At 38.9% G+C, this 27,566-nt stretch overlaps 1 protein-coding gene across 2 annotated transcripts; it reads right to left on the reverse strand.

Annotated features, from left to right (window-relative positions):
- Positions 1–243: 243 nt before the first annotated feature.
- Positions 244–26,069, reverse strand: RESF1 (retroelement silencing factor 1). 2 transcript variants are annotated; one of them, XM_019452380.2, is made up of 6 exons: positions 25,939–26,069; positions 24,548–24,643; positions 22,702–22,892; positions 4,906–9,967; positions 3,449–3,532; positions 244–969 (listed from the first exon to the last, which is right to left on the reverse strand). In XM_019452380.2, exons 4-6 carry the CDS (start codon positions 9,908–9,910, stop codon positions 803–805), a joined length of 5,256 nt encoding a protein of 1,751 aa, XP_019307925.2. In that variant the 5' UTR covers positions 9,911–9,967; positions 22,702–22,892; positions 24,548–24,643; positions 25,939–26,069; the 3' UTR covers positions 244–802. The 2 variants fall into 2 exon arrangements, with proteins under 2 accessions (XP_019307925.2, XP_019307926.2); XM_019452381.2 differs by lacking the exon at positions 25,939–26,069 and adding an exon at positions 25,116–25,476.
- Between the last annotated feature and the right edge of the window lie 1,497 nt (positions 26,070–27,566).

Genomic DNA, 27,566 nt, shown 5'->3' on the forward strand with positions numbered 1-27,566 from the left:
AGATTTTATGAAACTAACCAACACATTTCTAGGAGTCATAAAGTAAAACCCAGAAACGTTATTTTGCCTTCTTTCTTCCAATTTCCTGACCCCAGTAAAATGTTTGCTCTTCTTCTGAATGCAACCTAAAAATATTTACTTCTGACAGCTTAATTTAACATTTCTCCTTTTAAAAACACCCTTCTAAAATGTGTCCTGTTGTGAGGGTAGAAAACGAAACACAATCCATTATGACTTCACATATATATTTTTAAAAAATAAATGTTTATTTCAAGTATGAAAAGTAATGTTTAAACATTATCCAAAAATTATGTTCAGCTTAACAAGTACAAAACAAGACTTCTGACAAAGTTTACAATTAGGTATAAAATACTTAAGAATATACTTTGACGTTCACAGTGAGCATTTTTGAAAAATAAGTTTTGCTAATAAGCTTTAGAAATAAAAATATATTTACAGTCCCAGCTAAAATAAACAAGTCCTTAACTGAGAACAACAGTCCTCCCTCAGGATCGATAGTTAGCATTTCAAAATAAACAATGGTAAACTTTGTTCAGTAATGTCAAAATTCAATACCTTATGGTTTTGCTGACAAATACCATCTATCTCTTATGTCTGGTACCCACAAGCAAGGTTCTCAAGCCACTTAATTGATTTCACAGATGTATAAAACTTATGTAGTATCCAAACTCTCTTGACATTTTTTACAATTCTGAGCATTTTCAGCAAAATATTCTAAAAAGAAACTGGCAGAAACTTCCTGGTGCCCATTACAGAACCATCAAAAAAATTAGCCTTGAAGTTATTTTAAAGGACTACTACCAAGGCTTCTGCTTCTCTTTTCCATATACATCTTTTTGTAGGTTTGAAACATTGCTTTTGAATCTTTTGCTGGATTTTGTAGTGTTTCAAATCCATCTGCACTGAAGCTTCTCTTGGAGAGTCTTGCATTAGCCAAAACATTATCATCTAAGGAAACAGAAATTTTGTTTACTTTATTATTCAGTGTTTGTGACCAATATACAATCAATTAAAATGGAGAGGGTAACCCTGCACTCTTCTCTGGGATAAAATTAGGACAAGGAGTTGGACAAACTATGGCTTTTTACCTACAGAATTATAAATTACACACACAGGACATCTTGCCTCTTTTGGGGACTCTCTTCTACTCTCATCCCATCTTCACATCCCACAGCTATCCTGTTCTATCATTTGCACACTATTATAAATGTGACCTTTTTAACAGCTATCTAAACTAGCAATATAAAGAGCACAAACCAGCCAGTTTCAACCAGTGAATGGAAAAGTTCTTGTATTCTAAGACATGTCTATAGTTTTCTGTTGTCAGACCATTTCAGCGTTATATTAGCCTATCTTTTTGATGGGTCCAGCTTTTCCTACCTCCTGCATTTCTAGATGTGGCTGTACTTCTCAGTAGCCAATTCCCCTAGTCTAGAATAGAATTCCCTTGGTTTTCATTCCTGCTATAGCCATTCCTTTCTGCATAATAGTCTTGTTTTACTTTTTTTTTTTTTTGCCTAGGAACTCACACATTCTATCCTCTTAGTTTCAAATTCTTGTACATCCTCATTAGCTTTCTTCTATGACACTGATATCTGAGATGGGTTCCTAAGTCATTTTTCACTGGATTCTGTTACTCCCTCTTCTCTGTACTTCTCTGTACTTCCCTTGACTTGATAGTTTCACAACTTGCTCCATCTACACTCAAACCTTTGCTACCAAATGTAGATGTATAATTATCTAAACTGTTTCTTTGATCTGTTTGGGAGTTTGCAGCATTTGTTTTTTGTCTCATTTCCCGCTGGTTCATGTTCTCCACCTCTTCATCTTGGTATTTGTTCTTTCACGCTTTTCCTTCATCTCCAGACCTTTTTTTTTTTTTGGATTGTAAGTATTATTTGCTTTTATTTTTTAATTGAAGTATAGCTGACATACAATATTACGTGAGTTTCGGGTACAACATAGTGATTCATCTCACACTTCGCATCTTGGCTATTCCTTACCCTGCTGCAGATCTCCTTGAGCTTGTGCCCCAGTCTGTGTTTTTTTTATCACGATTCTCAGCACTGATGTTTACTCAACTTCAGTTTATTGCTCATCTTATTTGTGGCTGTCTTTATGTCTCTCATTTAGCTCATGCTTATATCTGGTCAATTTGCGCAGGCATCTATGAGTATTTTCAGATTCAGATTTCAATTATGTCTCTTACCTTCTCTATGGAGTAACATCTCTCCTATTTCCAAGGACCTTTCTTATCCAATCTCAATGCCCATTTCCATTTTTCTCACTTTTGAATTCCTGTGTTCCAACTTTAAAAGTATGCTTTCCACTCTTACGACTTTTAAAATTCATTTTGCCCTGTTTCAGCTGTTTTCTTGTTCTGACGAAGAGTGCAGTTCTTCTTTAAGACTTTAAATCAATTTAGTTTTTTCCTATGTGTACCTTTACTGTGCAGGACTCGATTTCTGCAAGCCTGCTTACGTATATTTGTTTTAAACTCTCTTTTCCACTTCATCACTTCCTCTCTTTTAAGAAATGTGCTTCTTTATTTTTCATGGTGAAATTCTGCTTCTACCCATTTTCAATGAGTTCTAAACACTTGTCTTTTCATAGTCAATTAACCAAAACTAAGATAAAACTCCTGAACCCTAGCTTCTAGTTCTCAATGCAAAACCCTAAAAACAAAGTGCATTCATTCCACTAAGTAAGATACTGAAAGCTCTGGTTTTTCTGGTTGGCACTCAGCCTAAATCCCTCCCATACAAAGAGAAATAAATTTTAACTAGGAGACTCAGTCTCTTATCATCAAAATAACTCAAATTCCACACTGAATTAACTTTGAAAAGAGGGGACAAAGTTCAAGTCCCTATTTGGTTATTAGTCATGGAATTTCTAATGACCTTACCTCCCACTGATAAAATGGGGACATGCTCATCTACTTGGTTTTGAGAATTAAATGAATTAAACTTGCTAATCACCCCACCTAGGAGCTAGCAAACAGGGTATGGCTAACCGTCTAGCCCAATGTGGTAAATAAAGTTTAACTGAAGTATAGCCTATACTCAAGTATAGCCTATACTCATTCATTTATTATTCTACTGCCATTTTCTCACTATAGTCTCGGAGTTGAGTATTCAGGAAACCTTACGATCTGCAAAACCTAGTACTTAATGCATAATCCTGTACAGAAAAGTTACCTAACTCATCAAGAGGAGAAATATTTTCTTGTTAACAGGAAACAGACCACTGCTCCCCTCTCCACAGTATGACAGAAAATATCAGAAATTATCTTCCTACCATACACTGAATCATTCAAAAAATATGGATAAAAATCAAACTTCACAATAGTTTCATAACTATAATCCAGCTTCTGTGTGACCAAGTGCCCAATACGTACAGTAAAAATTTAAATACATGAGGATTTTACCTATTTTTTGGTTGGCTTCTGGCATCCTTTTCTCCTCAGTTACACCTCTTAACCAGTCTTCTTTTGTACTTTTTATTCCTGAAACTAAATATTCATTTTCAGATCTCTAGAAATTGCTATTCATCTTTTAGTACTTTAATGAAGGAAAGTCATATAAACATAAAATAAATCTTAGAAGGCATTAAATATATTCACATATACTGCAAGTCTAAAAGAAGCCTCAAAAATCCTTCCATTTCAAGTGTCTGAGTATCTTATAAATGAAAAATGGGTTGCATTTAAAGTTTATCTTCACTATGGAATTGTTTCTCCCACTTAGGCTGAACACCAACAAATTCCAAGGTATTTAAGGGTACATGAGACAAAGAAAGCCCCTCCCATTGCCCCCACCTACTTCCAATGTTCTTGTTACACCCATGCCTCAGATACATTTATGTGGCCAAGTGAAATCACCAATACTTTACAACATAAATTTTATAGTCTATTTTTACCATACATCCCTATATCCTTCCAAGAAAATGTACCTTATATTTACATTGTAACTTTCTGTGCCCAGATACCATCTGAAGAACACAGGAGAAAAGAAGATTGCCATTCAAATCCTTTACTTTTCCAATCTGAATTTCTCAACACAATGTTTTATAAGTAATATTCACAACACTTAAATGTTTCCTGACTACCAAATAATTAGTCCTCTATTTTCTCCTTCCCTCCTGGCACTACACTGAGAATTCTATCATTCAGCCAAATGACAGTCATGCTTCCTTCTGGCCTTGGTAACTTAACACTGGACAAGACTGCTTCCGTTGCCCTCCCATTTCAAGAGCAGACTACAGGACAGTGCTTTAGCTTTCGTGATAACACAGTTAACAACTACTTCAAAGATAATAATAAATCAAACCATTTCCATATGTATAAAAAGTTTTCACAAATATGTAATGATTATTTCCTCATATTTAGACCAAAGCTTCAAATTCACAGAGCTTTGAAATCACAAGTACAAATGAGAATCAACAAAAGACTGAGGGGCGCCTGGGTGGCTCAGTCGGTTAAGCGGCCGACTTCGGCTCAGGTCATGATTTCACGGTCCGTGAGTTCGAGCCCCACGTCGGGCTCTGTGCTGACAGCTCAGAGCCTGGAGCCTGTTTCAGATTCTCTGTCTCCCTCTCTCTGACCCTCCCCTGTTCATGCTCTGTCTCAAAAATAAATAAACATTAAAAAAAAATTTTTAAAAAGATTGAAATAATGTATAACTAACACTCTTCTAACTTAGCACAAAAACATTTTTCATAATATCGGCTTCTTGGTGCAAAACGAAATCTTTGTATTTGGCAAACCTTACAATTCCATACACCTGTCATCAAGTACAAATTGAGTACAATTTACAGTAAGGGGAAGATAAAGTTAAAACCATGCCTTACAATGTTGTAGACATCATCAAAAAAATCATACCAGACCTTGCACAGGTGCTTGCTCCTTGCTAGGACAAGGCTGCAGATCCTTCCGGTTGTCATCAGAATTTGTATTCTTAATCAGTCCATCTGGACATAATTTAAACTCCAGCATGTTTGGTCTTTCTGTGGCATCTTTCACAGGTAAGAAGCTCTGAGGTTTATTTTCTGGTCTCCTCTCTTTAATAAGCTTCATGGGCGAACTGTCTAATTTTGTGAGACAAATGCTCTCACGTTCTGTGCATTTAAATGCAACTCTGTTCAGATATAGTTTCCTTTGATCCTTTGATTGGGGAGACATTTGGCCGAGTTCAACTTCATTGTCTGTACTGTTCAAATTTTTGTCTAATCTGGTTTTATCAATCCACATTTTATCAAGTTGCTTTCCACCAACTATCCCTTTAACATTCCTTGAAATACACATTTTAGATTCCTCAGAATGGTGAAATTTGAGGTTTTTAGCATGGCTTAAAGAAGTATTTAATGATTCTTTAGAAGCCTGTACACTATTGTATCTCTCATTTGACTTCCCACAACTCCCTGCTTGCATGGAAAGTTTACTGGACTTCATGTACTGAGAATCACACGTTACATTTCTCACATGGCTTTTCTTTGATGTGTTGCTACCCATCGCTTCTTTGTGCTTCTGCCTTTGTAAATACTCCTTCGGTGTCAGAACTCTACTCATTTTGGATGAAACATCCTTGGAGCCTGAGGACTTAGCATTTGATACTGTCTTTTCTTTAACTCTGGCTCTTTCATTTGCGAGTGACAAAAAATTACACAACTTAAATGTACCATCTCCCATATTTTTATTATGCTCTCGTTTATCATATTTCTTCCTCTTTATCTTTGAATCAAGTATGCCCCCATCATCTAACTTCCTTTTTTCCAAAACTTTTTGTCTCAAGCCACCTGCTTTCAATTTTATTTTCTCTGGGGATACTGACTGTACCAAAGAACCATTCTTCATACACAGATCTTTATTTTTATTTGTCAAAAAACCCACCTTTGGTTTTACTGGACGTAAGTTTTGTGCCATGAGCTTCTGGTGCAGGCTCTCTTGAGAAAATTTTGTCATCTTATTACTGCTATGAAAAGTTATCTCATGAAACTTCAGTTTTCCTTTCCTTTTGTGACTTTGCAAGGAATCTAGTTTTTTATCACCTTTAGATAAAAACTGACCTGATAATTCTTGTTCTGTCCTCAGTGATTTGTGATGTTTTATTTTGGGCTTATTTATACTTTTGCTTTCTTCTATTTCAGGAAGATGATTTTTTGTATCTGGACAAGTCAAAGGAATCTCCGGATTGTTATTTAGAGGACTATTACATTCAACAGGGGCATTTCTATCCTCTCCTTGTTTACAACTGTTGATCTTCAAAGGAGAACATTTATCTTCCCCTTCTTTCTCTGAAGCTGACTTCTTGATGGAATTGCACGGGCACTGGGGTACTCCTTCATAAACCATAGATAGCCATCCCAGTGCACAGCAACGGACATCATCTTTCTCTGAATCCATTACAGAATCATGACTCTTTTCATCTGTATCTGTTTGTGGGTCACACTGGCCCCCTTCTTTGTTTACAGGTTCTTCTTTCTGATGTTCTCCCAACTTGTCTACCTCACAGAGTTGATCTTCATGTTCAGGAAATAATTCTTTCATTTGCTCTGAGTTTAATATTGTAATTTGTATTTGGTCTGTTGAGTCTTTGGAGTCACAACCAGTTTTATCACAAGTTTGACCTTTTGGGATTTGGTTTGTTATTTGTTGGGCCACAGAACCTTCATGTGTGTTCACAGCTTCAATGCCATAGGGAAATTCTTTTAAAAGTTCTGACAGCTGATCATGTAGGTATAAGATGGATGCCTTATCATATAGAATCTCATTTCTTGTAGGATCTTGGGCAGTGTAATTGCAAACTGCATCAGCTTCCTGAGGGCAACTGCCCTGTTGGATAGCTGCCGATGAACACATATCATTAGCCATGCTTTCTTTTTTAGTGATATGTTCCAAATCACTTTCCTCTAAAACTCCACTATTAGCTTTAACATGCTTCAAAGATGATTCTGGAGGTTGAGGTGATTCTGCCTGGTCAGTTATTTTATGTGAAGCATCTGTGCACTTTAAAAAATCATCACTTTGTAAACCAAAGTCTTTATTTTCAGTGACATTGTCTGTATGTTCTTTTTGTTGTCCACTACTAATCACCTGTTGCTTAGGGAGAGAAGATTTCTGTGGCTCAACTCTTTTCAAAGGCGGCAAGTTGAATATCTCCGCTATTTGGGAATTATAAGACATATCACCTTCAACAAGAGAACAAATATTCTCAATATGTAACATATCACCGCTAGCAATATCACTTTTCCTTGGCTTGTATGAAGCTTGCTGTTCACTCACAGTATAATGGGTATCTGGTTCTGATTTGATATGCTTTCCTTGATTGCCATGAGGTGTGTCTGCTGCATTAGTTGACTCATTTTGCTCTTCCTTCTGAATTGGTAAGAACATCTTGGTGTCTGTCGTAGCACCTGCTACTGGTTCATCAACATTAGCTTTCAAAGCAGCAGTAATACTTGTATTTTCTGCCAACTGATTCTGTAAGCTACAAACACTGCCTTCTTTAATAACTGGATACAGTGTTTCAGATAAAGCTTCAGGTGTTATTCCTTTGACAGACAAGGTTTTGACATCTGAAAGAATTAGTGGTGACACTACAGCAACCTGAAGTTCTGTTCCTTTTGTGTTGGTTGTGCCTGAAGACTCAGAATTCTGTACTACCATTGACAAAGTTGTTTCTTGTGAGCTGTTTAACACCTTATTCTGAGAATTTCCCACAACTGAAAATGGACTCTTATCACAGGTTTCCACAGGCTTGGAAACTCCAACTGCTGTTCTATTTTTTCTTGACTCATTACACTGTTTTTCTTCGGTAGGTTCTGAAGGTTGCTTTTTCCACAGAGAAAGACATGTTGCTAGCAATTCCATGGAAAAGTGACTGTCACTTTTAGAAGGCATTCCACTTGTTGAGGATTTATGCTCAAGGCAAAAAGAGTTATCTAAAATCTTGGCATTTGTGTTACAAGTACTTGGAGCTTCCACTGTTTTCAAATTTAGCTGGTTACCAGTGATTTGGGTACTTGGATTAACTTCATAACTATGTGGTTTAGAACCCTGAATAGTTTCACAAGCATTTTTAAACAACTTCTCCTGAGGTTTATCTCTACACGTAAGTAAACTGAGAATTAGCGTATTTTTATTTGGATATTTTGAAACATATTCCTCAAAGGACGCAGACTGAGGAACGTAAGTTGTTTCAGAATTTGTCGGCACATTTAGTTCAACATTGACATTTCCTGATGAAATCTGGGTGTTATTTAAGGTTGCCTGGGTAATCTCAACAGTTGATGCCTTTAAAGAAGTCCTAACTTTCAAATCTTGTAACTGGTCTGGCATTGGAAACTTTTCTGAACAGACAGAATTTAGTAAAACAGAATTCACTTGGTTAAAATTTCCACAATTGGGGTCCTGAATGTTGGAATTCATTGTACTGTATGCTCTATTTGTTTCTTTTGCAGATTCCATTACTGTTGGTGGTTTATTCTCTGGAGTCACTAGGGTTACCTGTGGTCCAGACCGGATTTGGGCAGTTTGTTTCAGAGACAATCCAGAATTTGGAGCTAATTCACTATAAGAGGTATCAGTTGTTTTAATACAACCTGCTGCCATCAAAAGATTTTTATTAATCTTGATTTTCCTTGCAAGTTCCGAAAACTTCTTTTTTATTTCTACTAATGTTTTAATATCCCTCACTAACTTTTCTTTTGTGACACTTGTGTCCAATACTTGATTTGAAGTTAGATCACAAGAGTCTGTTCTCCTCTCTTGATTATTTTGAGCAAGAGTCTGAACACCATCCACAGAAGATCTAACAGGTTCATTAAAAGGCTGAATGACACTGCTATTTACTTTCAAGTTACAGGAATTTCCAACTGTGCTGACATTTTCATTAAGGTTTTGCCAATGCTGTTGAAAACTTCTAGAAAAGTCTTTCCTCATTTCAGGTAAGTGCATTTCTTGACTCTGAGGAACTTCCAAAGAAGCCTGTTTAATAACATGCTGAGTACTTTGCAAAGGCTGGCTTGCGTATCTACAGTCATAAGGAGGAGGAGGCCTTTTGTCAGTTTGAGGAACTGCGTATCGATAGGAATGTACAGTTGCAGTCTGCTTTGACTGTAAAGTCTGTGGAGGATCTGGAGGGTGACTATTTTTAATTTGCAATGATGCAGATGGCATAGGGTTTTGTTTCTGAAGGGAAGGATCTTGCAAAGAGCTTCGTGATGTGTAACTATATTGCTTTGGAAGAGGTCTGTAATCTGGATAAGTCAGTCCACTGGATGTATACTGTTGGGCCCAGTCAACCTGTCGTTCTGATACAGATGGGTTAAGTCTTGGGGTCCACTGATAAGTTACAGGAACTCTTGGAGAATTGGAGGGGATCATTTGTAGTTGCACAGAACAGGTATCTGAAGTTACAAATTGATTCTGTAGTGCATGTACATTAGGTGTATTAGTTCCAAAACTAGTTTGATGAGATACAGTTGCCCCTGTATGAGAATGCACAGAATTCTTCATTGGTGAGTTCAACCATACATTTTGGGTAACGCCTGAAGACATCTGCAAATTGTGATTTAGTTGTTTGGATCCTTTAACATTTGCATATGTTATTCTTTCTACTGACGTTTGTGAGGCCACAACTGTCCCGGTATGTATATCAGAAATAGGGATTTGCTGAGGAGCTATATAATTTCTCATGTTTAGCAGTGGCTGTGAAACTGGATTTGAATTTCCAAGAAACATACATGCTTCTTGGTTACTTCCAGGATAGCTTAAAGAACTTTGAGATGTTGTGTTAAATGTATTTATTAAAGCCTGCTCCAAAAAAGATGACGGCTTTTTAGGATAATGTGGTGGTAAGGTGACATTCTCTGGTTTTGCATTCCAATTCATTGTTGATTTGATGTAGTAGCAGAGTGTTAAAAGTCAGTTGTTTTGAATGTCAGGAATCTGTAGGAAATAAAGATCTTTCATTAAAAATTTGTTTTGTCTGCATAAAACTTCAAGAAAATTAGTTTACCTTAACACCAATGCTATGGTCTATTAGAATTCCAGAAACCTCTGACCAGTCAAAACTTCATCTTTAATTTGGGGAAGAGATACAAAGAAAAGAGCAAAGAAGGATGTAACAATAAATATGGCAAGCATCAATAAAATCTCTGGGGTGTTTTATAGGAATTCTACACAATATAGTATTTTGCTTGCTCCATTTAAGTGGCAATTACTTTGATCTTAACAGGCTCTTTATTCTAAGTAACCCATGTTCATTGAAACAAAACAAACAAAAAACTTCAAACACATGGCAAATAGTCCTTATTGTCTATCCCCATTGTCTAATTCCCCAGAGGTATCTATTGTTACCTCCTCTTACAGAAAATTTTATAGGTAAAAAACAAATACATAAAGGAAACCTCATCTTTTTGCCTCATTTTCATTACTATACCTAGGATACCTTATTATTTCACTACAAATATATTATCCTCATTGCCTGCAGAACATACACTTTCTGAGTATATATTACCATTTAACCAGTCCTTTATTGGCAGACAAAGTTTTTGCACTTGTAAACTATCCTAAGGATTCTTATATTTATACTTTACATTTTTGGCTAAATGTTTCTGGAAATTCCTAGAAGTGAAATCAATGTGTCAAAGAACATTAAAATTGTCTTCACGAACAATGACAAACTGCCCTCCAAAAAGGTTAAAACAACTTACACTCTCACCCACAGCTACTGGCAAATCTAAAAATGGTCAATTCTACAACCATAGTAAATGAGGAAAGACCAATTAAAATAAAATAAAACCAACTTCACTTAAACATATTAATACTACACCCTAAATGCAGAATATACATTCTTCCCAAGTGCACATGGAATTTTTACCAACATGACCATCTAGCTGAGCCATAAGCACATCTCAATTTTCAAAGTATTCAATTATTCAGATTAATTTACGGCGGAATCAATCTAGAAATTATAGAAAACAAAGTAAATAGAAAATTGCCAAAAAATTGAGAAATAAAGAATACACTTTACACTTACAGACAGAGAGAGAGAGAGGGCGCGCAGGCTCTCTGGTGCCTCTTTCCTCTACTTATGACATCAGTCCTATTGGATTAGAGCCCCACCCTTATGACCTTATTTAACCTTAATTACCTATAAAGGTCTCACCTCCAAATACAGTTACATTAGGCGTTAGGGCTTCAACATACAAATGGGAGAAGAGAAGACACACAATTCAGTCCATAACATGTTCCTATCCCCATGTTCACGTAACACATAACACTAATTTAGAGCATAAATAAATATGTTAAAGAGACTGGGAGGGGTGCCTAGTTGGCTCTGTCGGTAGAGCTTGTGACTCTTAATCTCAGGGAGTTTGAGCCCCACCCTGGGCATAGAGATTACTTAAAAACATTCATTCACTCATGCATTCATTCATAAATAAATGAATGAATAAATAACCAAGAAACAATCTTTGTATTTATCACAAGACTAATAAGTTAACCCAAGGAAAGAAATGATGACAGACTGAAATAAAATGAATAAAAATGTAGAAATTCAGCTAGTCACAAGTTGATTCTTTCAAAAGAATAAAAATCATTAAGCCTCTGACAATACCAATCATGAAACTTTAAAAGCACAATATTGGGAACAGAGGCTACCACTAGACCCTATAGACACTAAAATAAGTATTTATTCCAATACATTTCAAATTTAGGAGTAATAGACAAATTCTTTGAAAAATACATATAACCAGGACTAACACAGTAAGAATACCCTATCTCTTTAAAGAACTTACATTGATAATTAAGTATCTTTTCACAAAGAAAATGCCAGGCCTATATGGCTTTGCTGGAGTATTCCAACAATCATTCATGAAAGAAAACAATCCCCATACAGCTTCTTTAAAAGGATAAAGAGAGAACACTTCAGAGCTCATTCACTGAGGCTGTCCTCCAAATGCTGAAAAGAAGGAAAATTAATAATTTCTTTCAGAATGTAAATGAAAAAATCCTAAACAAAATGTCAGCAAACCAAATGGGGTGACCTATGGAAAGGATAACCCATCATGATCAAACTGGCTTTACTTCAAAAATAAAAAGTTTGTCATTTGAAAATTAACCAAAGTAATCACAGGACAATAATTTATTTATCTAACAGAGAAAGCAAGCAAGCACAAGCAGGGGAGGGGTAGAGAGGGAGAGAGAGAATCCCAAGCAGGCTCCACAATGTCAATGCAGAGCCCAACACGGGATTTGAACTCACAAACCATGAGATCATGGCCTGAGCCAAAATCAAGAGTAGGACATTCAACCAAATGAGTCACTCAGGTGCCCCAGATGATAAATTTTCAACAGATACAAAAGCTCTTGATAAAATTCAATATCCATTTATTAGAAGAACAATCATATCAAACCAACAATAGAAATTTCCTTAATTTTGATAAATATCAGCTTCAAACATTTATATTGACAATAAAATGAAAACGCCACTATTACCCCTTCTTTTCGCCATGGTACTAGAGATCTGGAAAGCATAAGAATTGGGAAGGAAAACATAAAACTGACTGTTCACAGAGTTTATGTAGACAATCTAAATCAGGGGCACCTGGGTGGCTCAGTTGATTAAACGTCCGACTTCACTCAGGTCATGCTCTCATGGTTCGAGAGTTCAAGCCCTGTGTAAGGCTCTGTGCTGACAGCTTAGAGCCTGAAGCCTGTTTAGGATGCTGTCTCTCTGCCTCTCTGTGCCCCTCCCCTGCTCAGGATCTGTCTGTAGGATGCTGTCTCTCTGCCTCTCTGTGCCCCTCCCCTGCTCAGGATGTGTCTGTCTGTCTGTCTGTCTCTCTCTCTCTCTCTCAAAAATAAATATTTAAAAAAAATTTTTAAATCCAAAACAATCTACAGATCTTTTACATCTATCAAGTCTTGGGTCATAGTGTTTTCACTAAAAAGAAAAACAAGATTGAAGAAGGTATGTATGCTTTTGAATTAAAAACGAATCCCCAAAAGAGAGAGATCTGTATATTCCTTACATGCCTTCTCTCAGGAAAGCTCCTTAATAATACAACTGACTAGGGATACCTGGCTGGCTCAGTTGCTAAAGCATGCAACTCCTGGTCTCAGGGCTGTGAGTTCAAATCCCATGTTAAGAGCAGTTTACTTAAAAAAGAAAAAAATAAATAAAGGCCGAAGCATAATACAAACTAGCTTTTCTACTAGAGTTAATGATGCCTAATAAATTCCCCTTACTTCTTGTATGTACTTGGGGGTGGGATGCTGTTATGAACTAAATTGTATTATTCCCCCTACCAATTTCAAATGTTGAGGTCCTAATCCCCAGTGTGACTATATTTGAAAACAGGCCTTTAAGGGAGGTAATTAAGTCTAAATGAGGTGAGAAGGATAGGACCACAATCCAACAGGACAACAATGCACACAGTGCATATGCACACGGTGGGGGGGAGAGAGACCATGTGACATCACATAGGAGGAGGCTGACCACAAGCCAAGAAGGGAGAGGCCTCAGGAGAAACCATAACCCTGATCTTGGACTTCCAGCCTCTAAAACTGTGAGAAATAGGGCACCTGGGTGGCTCTGTAATTAAACATCTGACTTCAGCTCAGGTCATGATCCCACTGTTAGTGAGTTCAAGCCCCACATTGGGCTCTACGCTGACAGTGCAGAGCCTGCTTGGGATTCTCTCTCTCCCTCCCTCTCTCTCTCTCTGCCCCCATCCCCTGCTCGCTCACTTTCAAAACATAAACTTAAAAAAAGAAAAATTTTCAACCCAGCAACTTTATTTGTAGTTTACCCTTATTACAGAAATTTCAAAGTAAAAAAATAACCTAAAAATCACAGCTTGTGGAAGAATAGTAATATTAGTATCTATTTTAAACACAATCACACACACCCATGAACAGAACTCTACGAAAATGGACTGGTAACATTATGATCTGCCTACTACAGGTCAGATGAAATTGTAAGAAATAGAACAGGACAAACAGAGCCACATCAAGAACTGTTTTATATACAAGGGTGACTGTTAATTTGTCAAAGAAACTGGGACATTATTAAAATGAAAGATAATGCTATTAATAGACAAGATGATAGGCATAAAAAAAGACTGTCTCAGAGCAGCCCAAAAGATGCAAACCTAGACAATGTCCAGCAGGCTTCAATAAATGTTTGTTAAATGAATAAACATAATCTGTAAGTACTGAACACCAAGTTAAAAAGAAGTCCCTATTTAAACTTCCAGATGGGAAAAAGTCCCCACTTCTCCTTTCAGATTCGTGTCAGCCATAAACATCACATGATTTCAATACTTCAAAAATATAGAACTTCTTAAAAAATATATTAAATACTCTTCTTATACCTGAAAAAAACATAAAACCCTTCTGGTATTTTTTTTTTTATTTTTTAACATTTATTCATTTTTGAGAGATAAGAATGAGACAGAGCACAAGCAGGGGCGGGGCAGAGAGAGAAGGAAACACAGAATCTGAAGCAGGCTCCAGGCTCTGAGCAACTGTTCAGCACAGAACCTGACACGGAGCTTGACCCACAAACCGCAAGATCGTGACCTGAGTCAAAGTCGGTCACCTAACCAATTGGGCCACCCATGCACCCCCCCATTCTGGTATTTTATTTTATTTTATTTTACTTTATTTTATTTTACTTTATTTTATTTTATTTTATTAATTTAATTTATTTTTTTTTTTTTTTAATTTTTTAATGTTGTTTATTCTTGAGAGAGAGAGAGAGAGAGCATAAGCAGGGGAGGGGCAGAGAGAGAGGGAGACACAGAATCCGAAGCAGGCTCCAGGCTCCGAGCTGTCAGCACAGAGCCTGATGCAGGGCTTGAACTCACGGACCATGAGATGATGACCTGAGCCACTCAGGCGCCCCTCCCCCCCATTCTGGTATTTTAAAGTGAAACTTTCCCTTATGGCTTAAGTTTGACATCTAATGTGTTCCACAAACCAAAGTTTATTTGGAGTGTCAGCTGATGTGGTAAAAATGAGGAAAGCCACTATTTTCCACTGAAAAACTGATTTACGTTAGCAAAAGCTATAGATGCTTCTGTAACATCAACAAAACCATCAATACCAACACTTCAATGTAAAATGCACTTTTCAGAAATTCGAAAAGTATCATGATTTTCTCAACCTATTATTCTAGCTCTGGCTGTTCGTATCCTTAGTCATAGAAGAAATTAGGCTATCAGTCCTTGAATTAGGCTTTCAAGAATATTCTAAATTTTGCATTATTTATAATACAATTCTATAAATAACAGCTAACATTTGAGAGTTTACCATATGTTAAGAACTGCACTGAATGCTTTAAATACATGATCACAGGTAACTGTCACAACAAATGAATGAAGCCAGGCAATAGTGCAAGGCTAGCAAGGCTAGAAATCCCACTATCACAGCTGTCCACATTGTCAGAGACAGAAAGGAGACAAGAATATAACTTCACATACAAATTTATTACTTACCCACACAGAAAAAAATAACATCAGTGTCCCTATTCCCAGAGGGTGATCCCAAGATGTTTGAGAACACAGGTTGCCAAAAAGCCAACTCTAAACTGCAGCCATTTTATAGCTGGCGACTATATAATCCAAGGATAAGGGAGGTGGTAAAGTCCTGTGCTCAACAGGAAAAAAAAAAACATCCCTGTGGCTATTTCTCACAAGGGTTCTTATCAACTTTTGTTCCAGAAGGGCCTACTGGGTGTCCTGCCAAGGTAGGAGTCAGACAGAGATTAGGCTTTGCCTATTTGGCCCATGAATAGACAAAGGTCATCAGAGTACAATGGAGAAGTTGCCCCCTACATCTCTACCCTCCACCCTACATGTGTCCTGCTACAAATTCTATTCAGAAGCACAGGACACTCAAATACCCTAACGAACTGTACTTCTTCTTAGGCAACACTGGAAAAGAGTGACTTGACCCTGACCCCTGGCAGAATGATCAGGCCGTTTGTGGAGGTCAGGCCACAAGCTCCCCATACGGAGCCATGTAACGTCCCAGGTATCATCAAGGGTCACCAATAAGAGTCACATGGCTTTCTCTTTGGAAGAACAAGGGAGTGGGAAATAAATTGCTCTAATTTTGCTCACTGATTAATCTAAGCAGAGCGTAGGATGCTGGCAATCACACATACCCATCATGACTGGCCAGTAGGAAGTTCAGAGCAATGCGTCTATCATTCAGGCTAGAAAGTTTACGCTTATGTCTTCAGAGCAGAGGTCAGAGACAAATTTCAAACTAACTTTAGAGTTGTACTATTCCCTAAAATGGGAATTAAATATCAGAGAGCACACATGAAAAAGTCAGTTATCCCTCCTGGGAGTTCTGCCTAGCAACTCATTTTAGAACCCTCCAGGTACCCACCACCTTAAGCAAACAAGATTCATTAGAAGGGTGGTGGTCTCAAATATCTAGAAATTCCTGACAAGTGCCTCAAATACAGAGGAGTAGTTTGCCAGTATAAGCTACCTAAGATGCAATATGCTGTTGGAGTATAAAGTGTATTAGGAGGATAAATACCACTATTACAACAGGAATGAGCCAATTCTGTGCCTCTTGAGATGGATAAACTCTTTGAACAGAACCAAACAGTTGCCATAAAAGCAGGCTCAACTGCCTTGAAGAGAAATCTGAAAACTGTTACATCCAGTTAGTTACCTTCGTCACTATAGACCATACTCTAGTGTTTACTCTGGTTGTACCAGGTTTTGTTTGGAGGACTGCAAGAACACAGGCATTTTGTTGGCATTCCATTAAGATCCAGGTTTTATAAAACTAAAGGTTAAGACTAATGACGCAAGGGGACCTGAAGTACCAGAAGAGACCTATAGGATAGAATCTACTTTCTTATTATCAGGGTCAGGTAGGGGATGACAGATCCAGTTAAATTCAGAACCATAACTGTAGTCTAGAAGATACAGACAAGAGAATTCTGCTTTCCCTCAATCAGGAAACCAATGGAAATCATGACTAACAGCATAAATTACACAAGTCTTGGCCCAAAGGACACCACTCCCAAGAGCATTCATTCCCCAAAAATTAGCAACTGCTGAGGGTTTCTAAGAGTCCTTAAGATTAAGATCTTCCACTGGCCAGCAGTATGTTGACGAAGAGTAGTAGGCAGCCACAAGCCTGAGGTAAATTAGATTACTAGTTTCTGCCTACTCCTCCAACCCTTATCCCCTGGGTCTATGGTCTTCCTTCTCCAACTAGCATAGAGGACCTCTGCAAGTTATGGTGGGTGAGAAGGAATGGCAATCACTCAACTGTGAACTCATCACTTCCATGCTCTAAGCCACCTTACCCACAACACCTTGTATAGTAGCATGGTCATGTGGAAGGAAAATGTAAAAACCAACAGAAGTTGTGGCAGTGAATCTTTATGGCCATAATGAAAGTGACCTACTTGAGATAAATTTCTGACCTCCAATAAACACCCTCAACTACTTCAACTAAAATAACACATGGCAAGAAACTAAATGCAGAAGAAGATTTGATATAACCTACATAAATATTCTTCAGGGTCCTAAAGAATTTCTAACGTACGAGAGGCAGGGCGCCTGAGTGGCTCAGTCGGTTAAATGTGACTGGTTACATGTGACTCTAGGTTTCCGCTCAGGTCTCCTGATTAGTAAGACCAATGTCAGGCTCTATGATATCAACTTGGGATCCTGTCTCCCTTTCTCTGCCCCTCCTCGACTCACACTAGTGAGTGCTCAAAAATAAACACTAAAAAAAAAAAGATTTCTGGGGCGCTGGGGTGGCTCAGGTCATGATCTCGCTGTTCATGTTCAAGCCCTACGTCGAGCTCTGTGCTGACAGCTCAGAGCCTGGAGCCTGTTTCCGAGTCTGTGTTTCCCTCTCTCTCTCTCTCTCTCTCTCTGCCCCTCCCCCACTCACACTCTCTCAAAAGTAAATTTAAAAAAAAAATTTTTTTAAGAATTTCTAATGTATATAAATGCTTCCTGACTTGATCTGTCCCTGCTGACTGTAGCTAGAGATGGCACGCCCATTCAGTACTCATGGAAGAACCTGGAAGCATGTACCTCACATCCACAGACTTTGCCTATGCATCTCTTTTCTGTTAGTCCTATATTGTATCCTTTGCTGTCATAAACTTTAGCCATGAGAATATAGAGAAAAGGAACAAAACCACAACTTGGGTCCTTGAAAAGATCAACGAAACTAATAAACCTTTACCTAAACTGACCAAAAAAAAGTCTCAAATTACTAAAATAAGGAAATAGAGACACTACTACCAACCTTTCATTGAAAACAAAAAAAGAATACTATGAACCACATGCCAATATATTCGATAATCTGAAAGAAAAGAACAAGCTCCCTGTGATATTGTAATTTATACAAAGAAATATATATTTGATCTTTGTCCCTATTTCTCACACAGAATTCCTAAAATCCTGAGGTTTTCCCAAGTGTTGAGTGAAAAAGGTGCCTTTTGTTAGGTTAATGAGGTGACTTTTAGACTGCACCAAAAGGTGGGGGCGGGCAGGAGAACCATCCATGTGAAAAGGGGGTTGGATCTTTTAGCCCTCCCCCACCTCCAGGGAGGGATGGAGAGTTGGAGGTTAAATCAATGGCTAATGTTTTTAATCAGTCATGACTGTGTAATAAAGCCTCTATAAAAACTCAAAAGGACAGGATTCAGAGGGCTTCTGGGTTTGTGAACACATGAAGATTTGGGGACTTTGGCATACCCAGAGGGAGCACAGAAGTTCCACACAACTTCCCACATACCTCATTCTATCAGCTCTTCTAGACTGTTGATTCATATTCTTTAAATTCCTTTGCAATAAACCAGTAACCTAGTAAGTAAAATGATTCTCCGAGTTTCATTGGCCTTTCTACCAAATTAAGATTCCAACGAAGGGGTTGGGGAAACCTCCAATCAACAGCCAGTTAGACACAAGTACAGGCAACAAACAATCTAGACTTGCGACTCATATCTCAAGTCCAAGGAGGGGAGTTATAAAAACCTCCAATCCGTAACCTGTTCGTCAGAAGCACAGGGAATAACCTGGGTTTGTGATTGGTGTCTCAAGTATGGATGAAGGCAGTCTTGTGGGACTAAGCCCTCAACCTGTAGAATCTGATGCTACCCCCCAGGTATATAGTGTCAGAATTGTAGGAGACCCAGCTGGTGTCCCCAGAGAACTGCTTGTTGTTGGTGTGAGGGGAACCTCCCCACACACATACAGTGGAATTCAGTGAAGAACCCCAAAAAACTCCAAAAGACACTGACTGAAACTGACTCGAGATACAGAAAATCTAACTAGGCCTATGAAGAGATTGAATTAGTAACCAGAAGATTACCCAAAAAGAAATGGTTAGGCCCAAATGGCACTCTGGACAATCATATCAAAAACAGTATTATAATATTATAAACCAATATTATAAACCAATTCTACAAACGTTTTTAAAACACAAAAGAGGGAATACTTCCCAAGTTAATTCTAAGAGGCCAAGATTACTCCATAGCAAAACCAGAAATCACAATACAACTACAGACCAATCTGTTATGAATATGGATGCAAAAATCCTCAAAAAAGAACTAGCAAACCAAATACAGCAGCATATAAAAATAATTATATACCACAACAAAGTGGGACTTATCCCTGAAATGCAAGGTTGATTTAAAAAAATCAATGTTATATAAAATATCAATACAATAAAGGACAAAAACCACATGATCATCTCAGTAGATTCAGAAGAAGGACCGTTAACAGGATGGAAATTCAATGCATCTTCAAATCCAACTCTTTTTCATGGTAAAAACACTCAAACTAGAAAAAGAAGGGAACTTCTTTGATTGATAAAAGGCATCTGCAAAAAACCCACAGCTTACATCATAATAGTTAAAGACTGAATGTTTATCCTCTAAGAAACCAGGGAAAAAACAGAGATGCCTGTTCTTGCTACTTCTAATCCATATTGTACTAGAGGTTCTAGCCATGGCAGTTCAGAAAAAAGAAAGAAAAGAAAGAAATAAAAGACATCCAGATTGGAAAAGAAGAAGTAAAACTATCTCTACTTGCAGATGACGTGATCTTGTATATAGAAAACTTTTAAGGAATCCACTAAAAAACTAACATAATTAATTAACTAGTTTAGCTCAGTTGCCTACTACAAGCTCAGTATACAGAAGCCAAATGTATTTCTAAACAACACTTACTCTGGAAATCAATCTCAATACAGTAACATTAAAAAGAATCAAACACTTTGAATAAGTTTAACAAAAGTGAAAAATTTATAAAACATTGCTGTAAGAAATTAAAGACCAAGGGCACCTGGCTGGCTCAGGTGGAAGAGCATGCAACTCTTGACCTCAGGGTTTCGAGTTAGAGCGAGCCCCACGCTGAATGCAGAGATAGAAAAGAAAAGGGGAGGGGAGGGGAGAAGAGAAAATTAAAGACCTAAAAAAAAGGGATAACATCCCACATTCGATGGATTAAAGGATTTAATACTGTTAAAGTAGAAACACCACCCAAATTCATCTACAGAGTCAGTACAACCCTTACCAAAATCCCAGATGTCTTCTTTCTAGAAATCGAGAACCTGATCCTGAAATTCATTTTGAAAAGAGTAAAGTTGGAGGACTTACACTTTCCAACTTCAAGACTTACTACAAAACTATAACAAAACCATGTGGCACTGACACAGGATAGACACTGATCAGTGGAAGAGAATCCAAAAATAAACCCTCACATTTACCATAAGGAACTAGAATTCAAAAAAGGACTCTTGCAACTCAACAATACAGACAACTCAAATTGAAAGTTTTTCCAAAGATATATAGTCAATATGCACATGAAAAGATGTTTAACATCATTAACCATCAGGAGAATGCAATCAAAAATATGGTGTGACAGGGGCATCTGTATGGCTCAGTGGGTGGAGCATTTGACTTCAGCTCAGGTCATGATCTCCGGGTTCGTGGGTTCAAGCCCTGCGTTGACAGCTCGGAGCCAGGAGCCTGCTTTGGATTCTGTGTCTGTCTGTCTGTCTGTCTGTCTGTCTCTCTGCCCCTCCCCAACTCATGCTCTCTCTCAAAAATGAGTATTTTTAAAATCTTTAAAAAATAAATATACATTTAAAAAAGCAAAAAAAAAAAAAAAGTCTACAGTAGCATACCACAAAAAGACAAGTGTTTGCCCTGGATGTGGACATACTGGAACTCTTATGCCTTGCTGTTGAGAATCTAAATCTAAATATAAATATATATAAATACTCTGAATAACACTCTGGCAGTTTCTCAAAAGACCAAGTAGTTATATGATGGAGCAATTCTATTCCTAGGTACATACCCGAAGGAATTAAAAATGTATGTCTACACAAACACTTGCACATGAACGCTCACAGGGGCATTATTCATAGTAGCTAAAAAGTGGTAACAATCCAAATGTCTGCTAACTGATTAAAGGATAAACAAAATGTGGCATATCCATCCAATGGACTATTACTTGACAATAAAAAGCAGTGAAGGACACGGATAAACCTTGAAAACAAAATGCTAGGTGAGAGACGTCATAAAAGATCACATATTATTAATCCATCTGTACGAAATGTACACACACATCTAGAGACAGAAACTAGATTAATAGTTGCCTGGGAATGTTTGGGTTGGGGAAAAGGGGGAGTGATCTGTGAAAGAAGATTCCGAAACAGAGTAAGCATTGCTAAGAGAGTCACTCTAAATAGAGTCAGATGAATATCGAAAGTAGGGTCGAGGCTTGTCTCCAGTTTTAATTTTTTTTTTCCCAGTTTTAATTTTCAAAACATCACAAAATTCTGACTTTTGTCAGTTACAACTGGACCACCTCCTGGAATGCATCGTCCTACTTTGGCTAAATAGCCAAAGCCTACAAATAGCCAAACACGTATTACAGTTAGTTTCAACTCTGCTAGCACCCATCAACCAATCATTATTCATCCAAAACAAGTTATGTAACCTTGTGCCTTCTGCTTATGTAAGCTTGCACTCCCCACTTGTCGCAGCACTTTACTTTGGATTTTGTCAACTCTGTGTGTCTCAGATTGCAATCCCTAAGGGTCTAAATAAACCTTTTTGGTTGCTGTGCAGATTCAACACCTTCAGGATCAACACCATTAATGAGCATGGAGATTGTTTTGGGAGTAAAGAAACTGTTCTAATTGACTGCAGTGATGGTTGCACACCAGGTGAACATAACTTAAAACCACTGTACACTGTAGTGGGTGCCTGAGTGGCTCAGTTGGTTACGTGTCTTGACTCCTGATTGGTTAAGTTACCAGGGTCTTGGGATCAAGCCCCATACATCTGGCTCCAAGCAAGTAGTGGAGCCTGCTAAAGATTCTCTCTCCCTCTCCCTCTGCCCCACTCACGCAGACACACAAGGGCACACTCTCTCCACAATTAAAAAAAAAAAACACTGTACACTGTAAATGGACAAACTGAATTTTATAAATACGGCATATGAATTATATCCCTAAACTGTGGTTTAAAAACTAAACATAGTTATTTCCCTGTCAATAGCACCGACATGGGTACATGACCCAAAGAAAGCCAATGAAATTATAGACTTTTGGTAGAGCAACCATACAAAAGGCCTGTCTGTTTAAGTTCAAGCTGATTGGATACATACCTGGAGATGCTAGAGCCACTCAAGGAAGAAAGGTGTGCCTGCGAATGGAGTCAATGCTGAAGAACAGAGCTCAAAGATGGAGGGTCTTAAAGTTTTTCTTTCTTTATATTCAGATACTGGATCCAGCCAAACATGAAGGTTGAACTATTTGAACTTCTTAATGATGTGATCCAGTAAATTATCTTTTAGGGCTTAAAAAAAATAATTTGCTTATGATTTGTTTCTTAAAACATAGGGTAGACAATATAATTTCTTATAATACTTTGCAATCTTAACCATAAATTAAAGATTTAATTTACAGTGAAGTCATATAATTTAATACATCTCAGGAGAATCTTAGTGATTGTCATTAAATCTTTGCAGTCATTAGAACTATGAGCAAATGTCTCACGACATTTACCTCAAGAGGCCAGCCTCTAACACTGCCCTTCAATTTACAAGTACACTTAGGATCTCAAGAATATACACACTACAATGCTGCCTCCCAACAAAGCATTTAGAATTTCTCAAAGTTCCCAGTTAGTTCTTTCTTTACAAGACTTATTACAAAGTAAATTTTAACTTGCATTCTAGAGACAGAGTTGGTAAACGTTGTCTCTTTATCTCAAATTGAATGCTTTCCATGTCTGTTTCAATGGGAGGGATGGGGCAGGAGGGTAGAGAAGGCCTGCTTACACACACACAAAACCCTTGAAATTCACCTTTATAAATACCTTTTCAAACAACAAGATCAATTCCCTAAACATTTAGGTTCCTATTTATACAAGACATCGATAAGCTAAATGGTAAGGGAGTCCTGTATATCACACAGTAATACGGAAAAACGAGGCTCTGGGGCAAATATGCCCTGAATTAAAAATTTAACAGAGGGGTGCCTGGGTGGCTCAGTCGGTTGAGCGGCCGACCTCAGCCCAGGTCATGATCTCGCGGTCTGTGAGTTCAAGCCCTGCGTTGGGCTCTGTGCTGACAGGTCAGAGCCTGGAGCCTACTTCGGATTCTGTGTCTCCCTCTCTCTCTGCCCCTCCCCGGCTCATGCTCTGTCTCTGTCAAAAATAAAACATTCAAAAAAAAATTTTTTTTAAAAAGGAGAATTTAATGGAGATATTCTTGATTTCAAATTAAGCCTAGAGGTAAAAACCAGAGTTGTGTCTAGTACTTCCCTACAGAAACATAACCTACAACAGGATCTATAGTAAAGGGTTTAATCAACACGAAACTGATTAACGTATAGCTGATAAACTTAGACCTTAAAGGAGGAAACTGAATTTCCTATTAGATACAATGTTGTCTGAGGCCATAAAATATCTTTCCTCTAACAGGACAACAACTAAAATTTACTGAGCTCTTATCACTCACAGACAGGGGCTGTCCCACGTGTGTTGTATGACTAAAATTCATATAATTTGGGGCACCTGGGTGGCTCAGCCGGTTAAGCTTCCAACTCTTGATTTTGGCTCAGGTCATGATCTCATGGTTTGTGAGATCAAGCCCCACGTCGGGCTCTGCACTGACAGCAAGGAGCCTGCTTGGGATCTCGGTCTCCCTCTCTTTCTCTCTCTCAAAAACAAATAAATAAAATAAACTTACAAAAATTCTAAAAAATAGAGCAATCCTAAGTAGACCTCTGCCTGAGTAACCTGAACCAGTCACCTCCCATAATCTACTCTTTCTTGCAAAGACTAACAACTAAATTCTCTATGCTATGTCAACCATATATTTCTCCTCAAGCTCTGTCATCAAATCCATTGTGCCCTACTGTTTAATATTTAACCAACGCCCATTCGTTTAATTAACAATTTAATTCCATAATAAATTAGAGCAGGCTACTTGGAGGTAACATACTTACTTTTAAGTACAATGTTAGTCTTTTACTACTATGTTCCCATTTCCCTCCAAGCATGTCAGTCCCCCTTCACACAGTGTTTATTATACTTCTTTGGTCCTAGGAAGAGCAAGAAACATTTTATAATTAGTAATAATTTAATATCAACTGCATTTTTTTTTTATTCATAGGAAACTTACTTTACGATAAAAGCACATGCTATTCTGTTTGCTAGATAGGACATTGCTGTGCCAAACTGTGTTCCTTCAAGGTTGCACCAAAAACATACTAAGTTTACAGAATTCTCATTAGGTGTGGAAAGTAACAAATAGAAACTAGGTGTGGCCTAAAATACCATTCACTGTTTAAGTTAGAATTCAAGTTGGTCCTCCAGGATCACTACTGCCCTACCATTCCAAAACAGAACTACTTTATCTTAGCAGCTTTCCTCACTGGAACAGTAAGAGAATCCGACTGTACAGGGGGAAAAGTAACTAAAACCTTAACATTCGTGAATCCTAACAATGACTAAAACATACAATTTACAAGCACCGTTAAGCAGAAAAGTCCCCAAACAAGCTCTGCGACCCACCTATTCAATTGCACCCCAAGCTGAATCGTATCATGGGCTGTTCTCTTTATTTTGAAGGTAGGCTCCTTAAAGTATTACAAATAAATTGTTTTCACTGAAACGATTCTCCTCAAAAGGTTGCTGCTGAACTCAAGATCCTAAGGACATTTGCTTAGAGCATTCGCCTCCCTCGAAAACACCTAAAATCGGTATGCATTTGTGCATTTAAAAATGCCTCGAGGAACTAACTACTGCTGAGGAACAGAAAGCATCTGCGGAACAGAGGCGTTCGCGGGCCACTTGGAGATACAAGCCGAGCAATTCTGTTTCGGGAGGGTCAGCATAATGGAGGTGGGGAGGAAGGCAACGCTCGAGAAACCGTAAATGCAAAACAAAGATTTTTTTTTTTCCACGCCACCGACAGGAAATAATTAAAAACATAAGGTACTCTCACACCCACCACCTCGTAGTTCAACAAAATGCGTACTCGCTCTCTCCACCCCGACCTCCACCGCAAGAAGTGAGGCAATTTAAAGAAAACACCCATGAGGCGCCGCCCTCCGGCTCGGGCTCGGCGTCCGCGGCTGGCCCCGGCCGGCCCCGCGCGGCAGGCAGGGCCACGAGCGAAGGGGCCGGCACGCGGTGGGGCGCGCGAGTCGCGGGGCCGAGGCCCGGAGACGCCCGAGCTCCCGCGACCCCGAGACTCCGTCCTCGCCTCAGAACAAAAGCGCCCGCCGCCTCGCGCGCGGCGCCTGCCCGCGGGCGCCTGGGCTCCTGACGGCCAGCGCCGCGCCAGGGACCTGAGGAGAGCGAGGGGCAGCGGGCTCCCCGGCCCCACACTTACCGACGGGCGCCGAGCCCAGCGCGGGTAAGCGGGGAGGACGCTCTGGGCCTCCCGGGCCCCTGAGTTTAAGTCAACTCGGTCCGCCTTCAGGGGCGGGTCGATCAGCGAGGCCCAGGCTCCCCGAACAGCTAGGCCCCGCCCCCGGCCGTGAGGGGCAGCGGTGAGCCCTGCGCCGCCCGGGTCCTAGTGCCACACGTATACAAAGGCTGTGGCCAGCCCCGCCCTCCAGTCCCTGGCGGCGAGATTTGCAAAGGCAGGTTTACTTGTCCTATGGAGAAAACGTCTCCATCAGTGGTACTTTACGTTTCACTTGCGTCGGAATCGTCCAAAGGATTGAAGAGCACCACCTGCAAAACCAATTCAGTAGGGCTAAAGTGGACTGAAAATGTAGATTTCTAACAAGTTCCCAGGATAGGCTGTTGCAGCTGGTCTCAGAACCAATGATGTAGAGAATGGGGTTGGCAAACTTTCCATAAAGCATGTGAAAGAAAGCACACAAAGTGAAGCTAAGGAGATGTTTTTTTCCCCCCAGCCAATGGAATAGGGAGAACGTCCATTAATGCAGAGGAAGCTTCTCCAAATAAATAAATAAATAAATAAAATAAATCAATGTTTTCTATACAAGGATTTTTATAATATGAAGTAAATAAGGGAGTCCCATCTGAGTGGTTAAGAATAAGAAAGGGCAGAGGTGGTTAGTTTTTGCCAAAGGGTGGGCAGGGAATTCCTTTGACCTAAGATTTGGATCTTGGCTCTGCCACTCCCACTCACTAGATCTACAACCTTGGGAAAATCACTTAACCTGTCTCTGCTCAGTTTTCTCACCTATAAAAGGAGAATAACAGGAATGCAGGTTTCTCCTGCTATCCAAAAGTAGAGAATTTCGATGAAAACTTTGCTAATCCAAAATAGTGTAGTGATGCAGCAATTACCATTACTTTATATGGGAACATTTTTTAATATTCCCAGACCCCCAAAACTGAAAAGAACAGCCCTGCCTTAGTTTAAAGCTAAGTTCTCTTTTCTGCTTATTATGGATCTTTGATAAGAAATACAATTGCTGGGGCGCCTGGGTGGCGCAGTCGGTTAAGCGTCCGACTTCAGCCAGGTCACGATCTCGCGGTCCGTGAGTTCGAGCCCCGCGTCAGGCTCTGGGCTGATGGCTCGGAGCCTGGAGCCTGTTTCCGATTCTGTGTCTCCCTCTCTCTCTGCCCCTCCCCCGTTCATGCTCTGTCTCTCTCTGTCCCAAAAATAAATAAAAAACGTTGAAAAAAAAAATTTAAAAAAAAAAAAAAAAGAAATACAATTGCTGAGAAGTCTGTTTTGCTTGCTGTTTGCTACGAGCATTGTGAAACCTTTCCTGAATGTAACTCACTATGTAATAGAGTAAGTTGTGAAACTTCCTAAATGTAGTCTGGTGTGTAATAGAATAAGTGACTGTACATGAACTAACCGGCATTTCTCGCTTCTGTAAACCTGCTTGCTTAACACATCCCTTCCCCCTTCCCCCTTTTTCCTCCCGCCACGAGTAACGGACAAAGCCTTCCCGCCAAAGGACAGACAAAGGACGCCCAATCAGAGAACAACAAATGTCCTTACTTTAAAACCAACTAATCAGGCCCCTCATA

This window comes from Panthera pardus, unplaced genomic scaffold, assembly GCF_024362965.1.
Source record: "Panthera pardus isolate Hobbes unplaced genomic scaffold, ASM2436296v1 HiC_scaffold_6, whole genome shotgun sequence".
Taxonomy (NCBI): domain Eukaryota; kingdom Metazoa; phylum Chordata; class Mammalia; order Carnivora; family Felidae; genus Panthera; species Panthera pardus.

Coding starts and splice junctions, on each gene's coding strand:
- RESF1 (XM_019452380.2), bottom strand. CDS start 9,910: ATGAATTGGAATGCAAAACCAGAGAATGTCACCTTACCACCACATTAT. Junction 3,533..4,905: donor GGAGCAAGCACCTGTGCAAG/GTCTGGTATGAT, acceptor ATGAATATTTAG/TTTCAGGAATAAAAAGTACA. Junction 970..3,448: donor AGAAGCCAACCAAAAAATAG/GTAAAATCCTCA, acceptor CTGTTTCCTTAG/ATGATAATGTTTTGGCTAAT.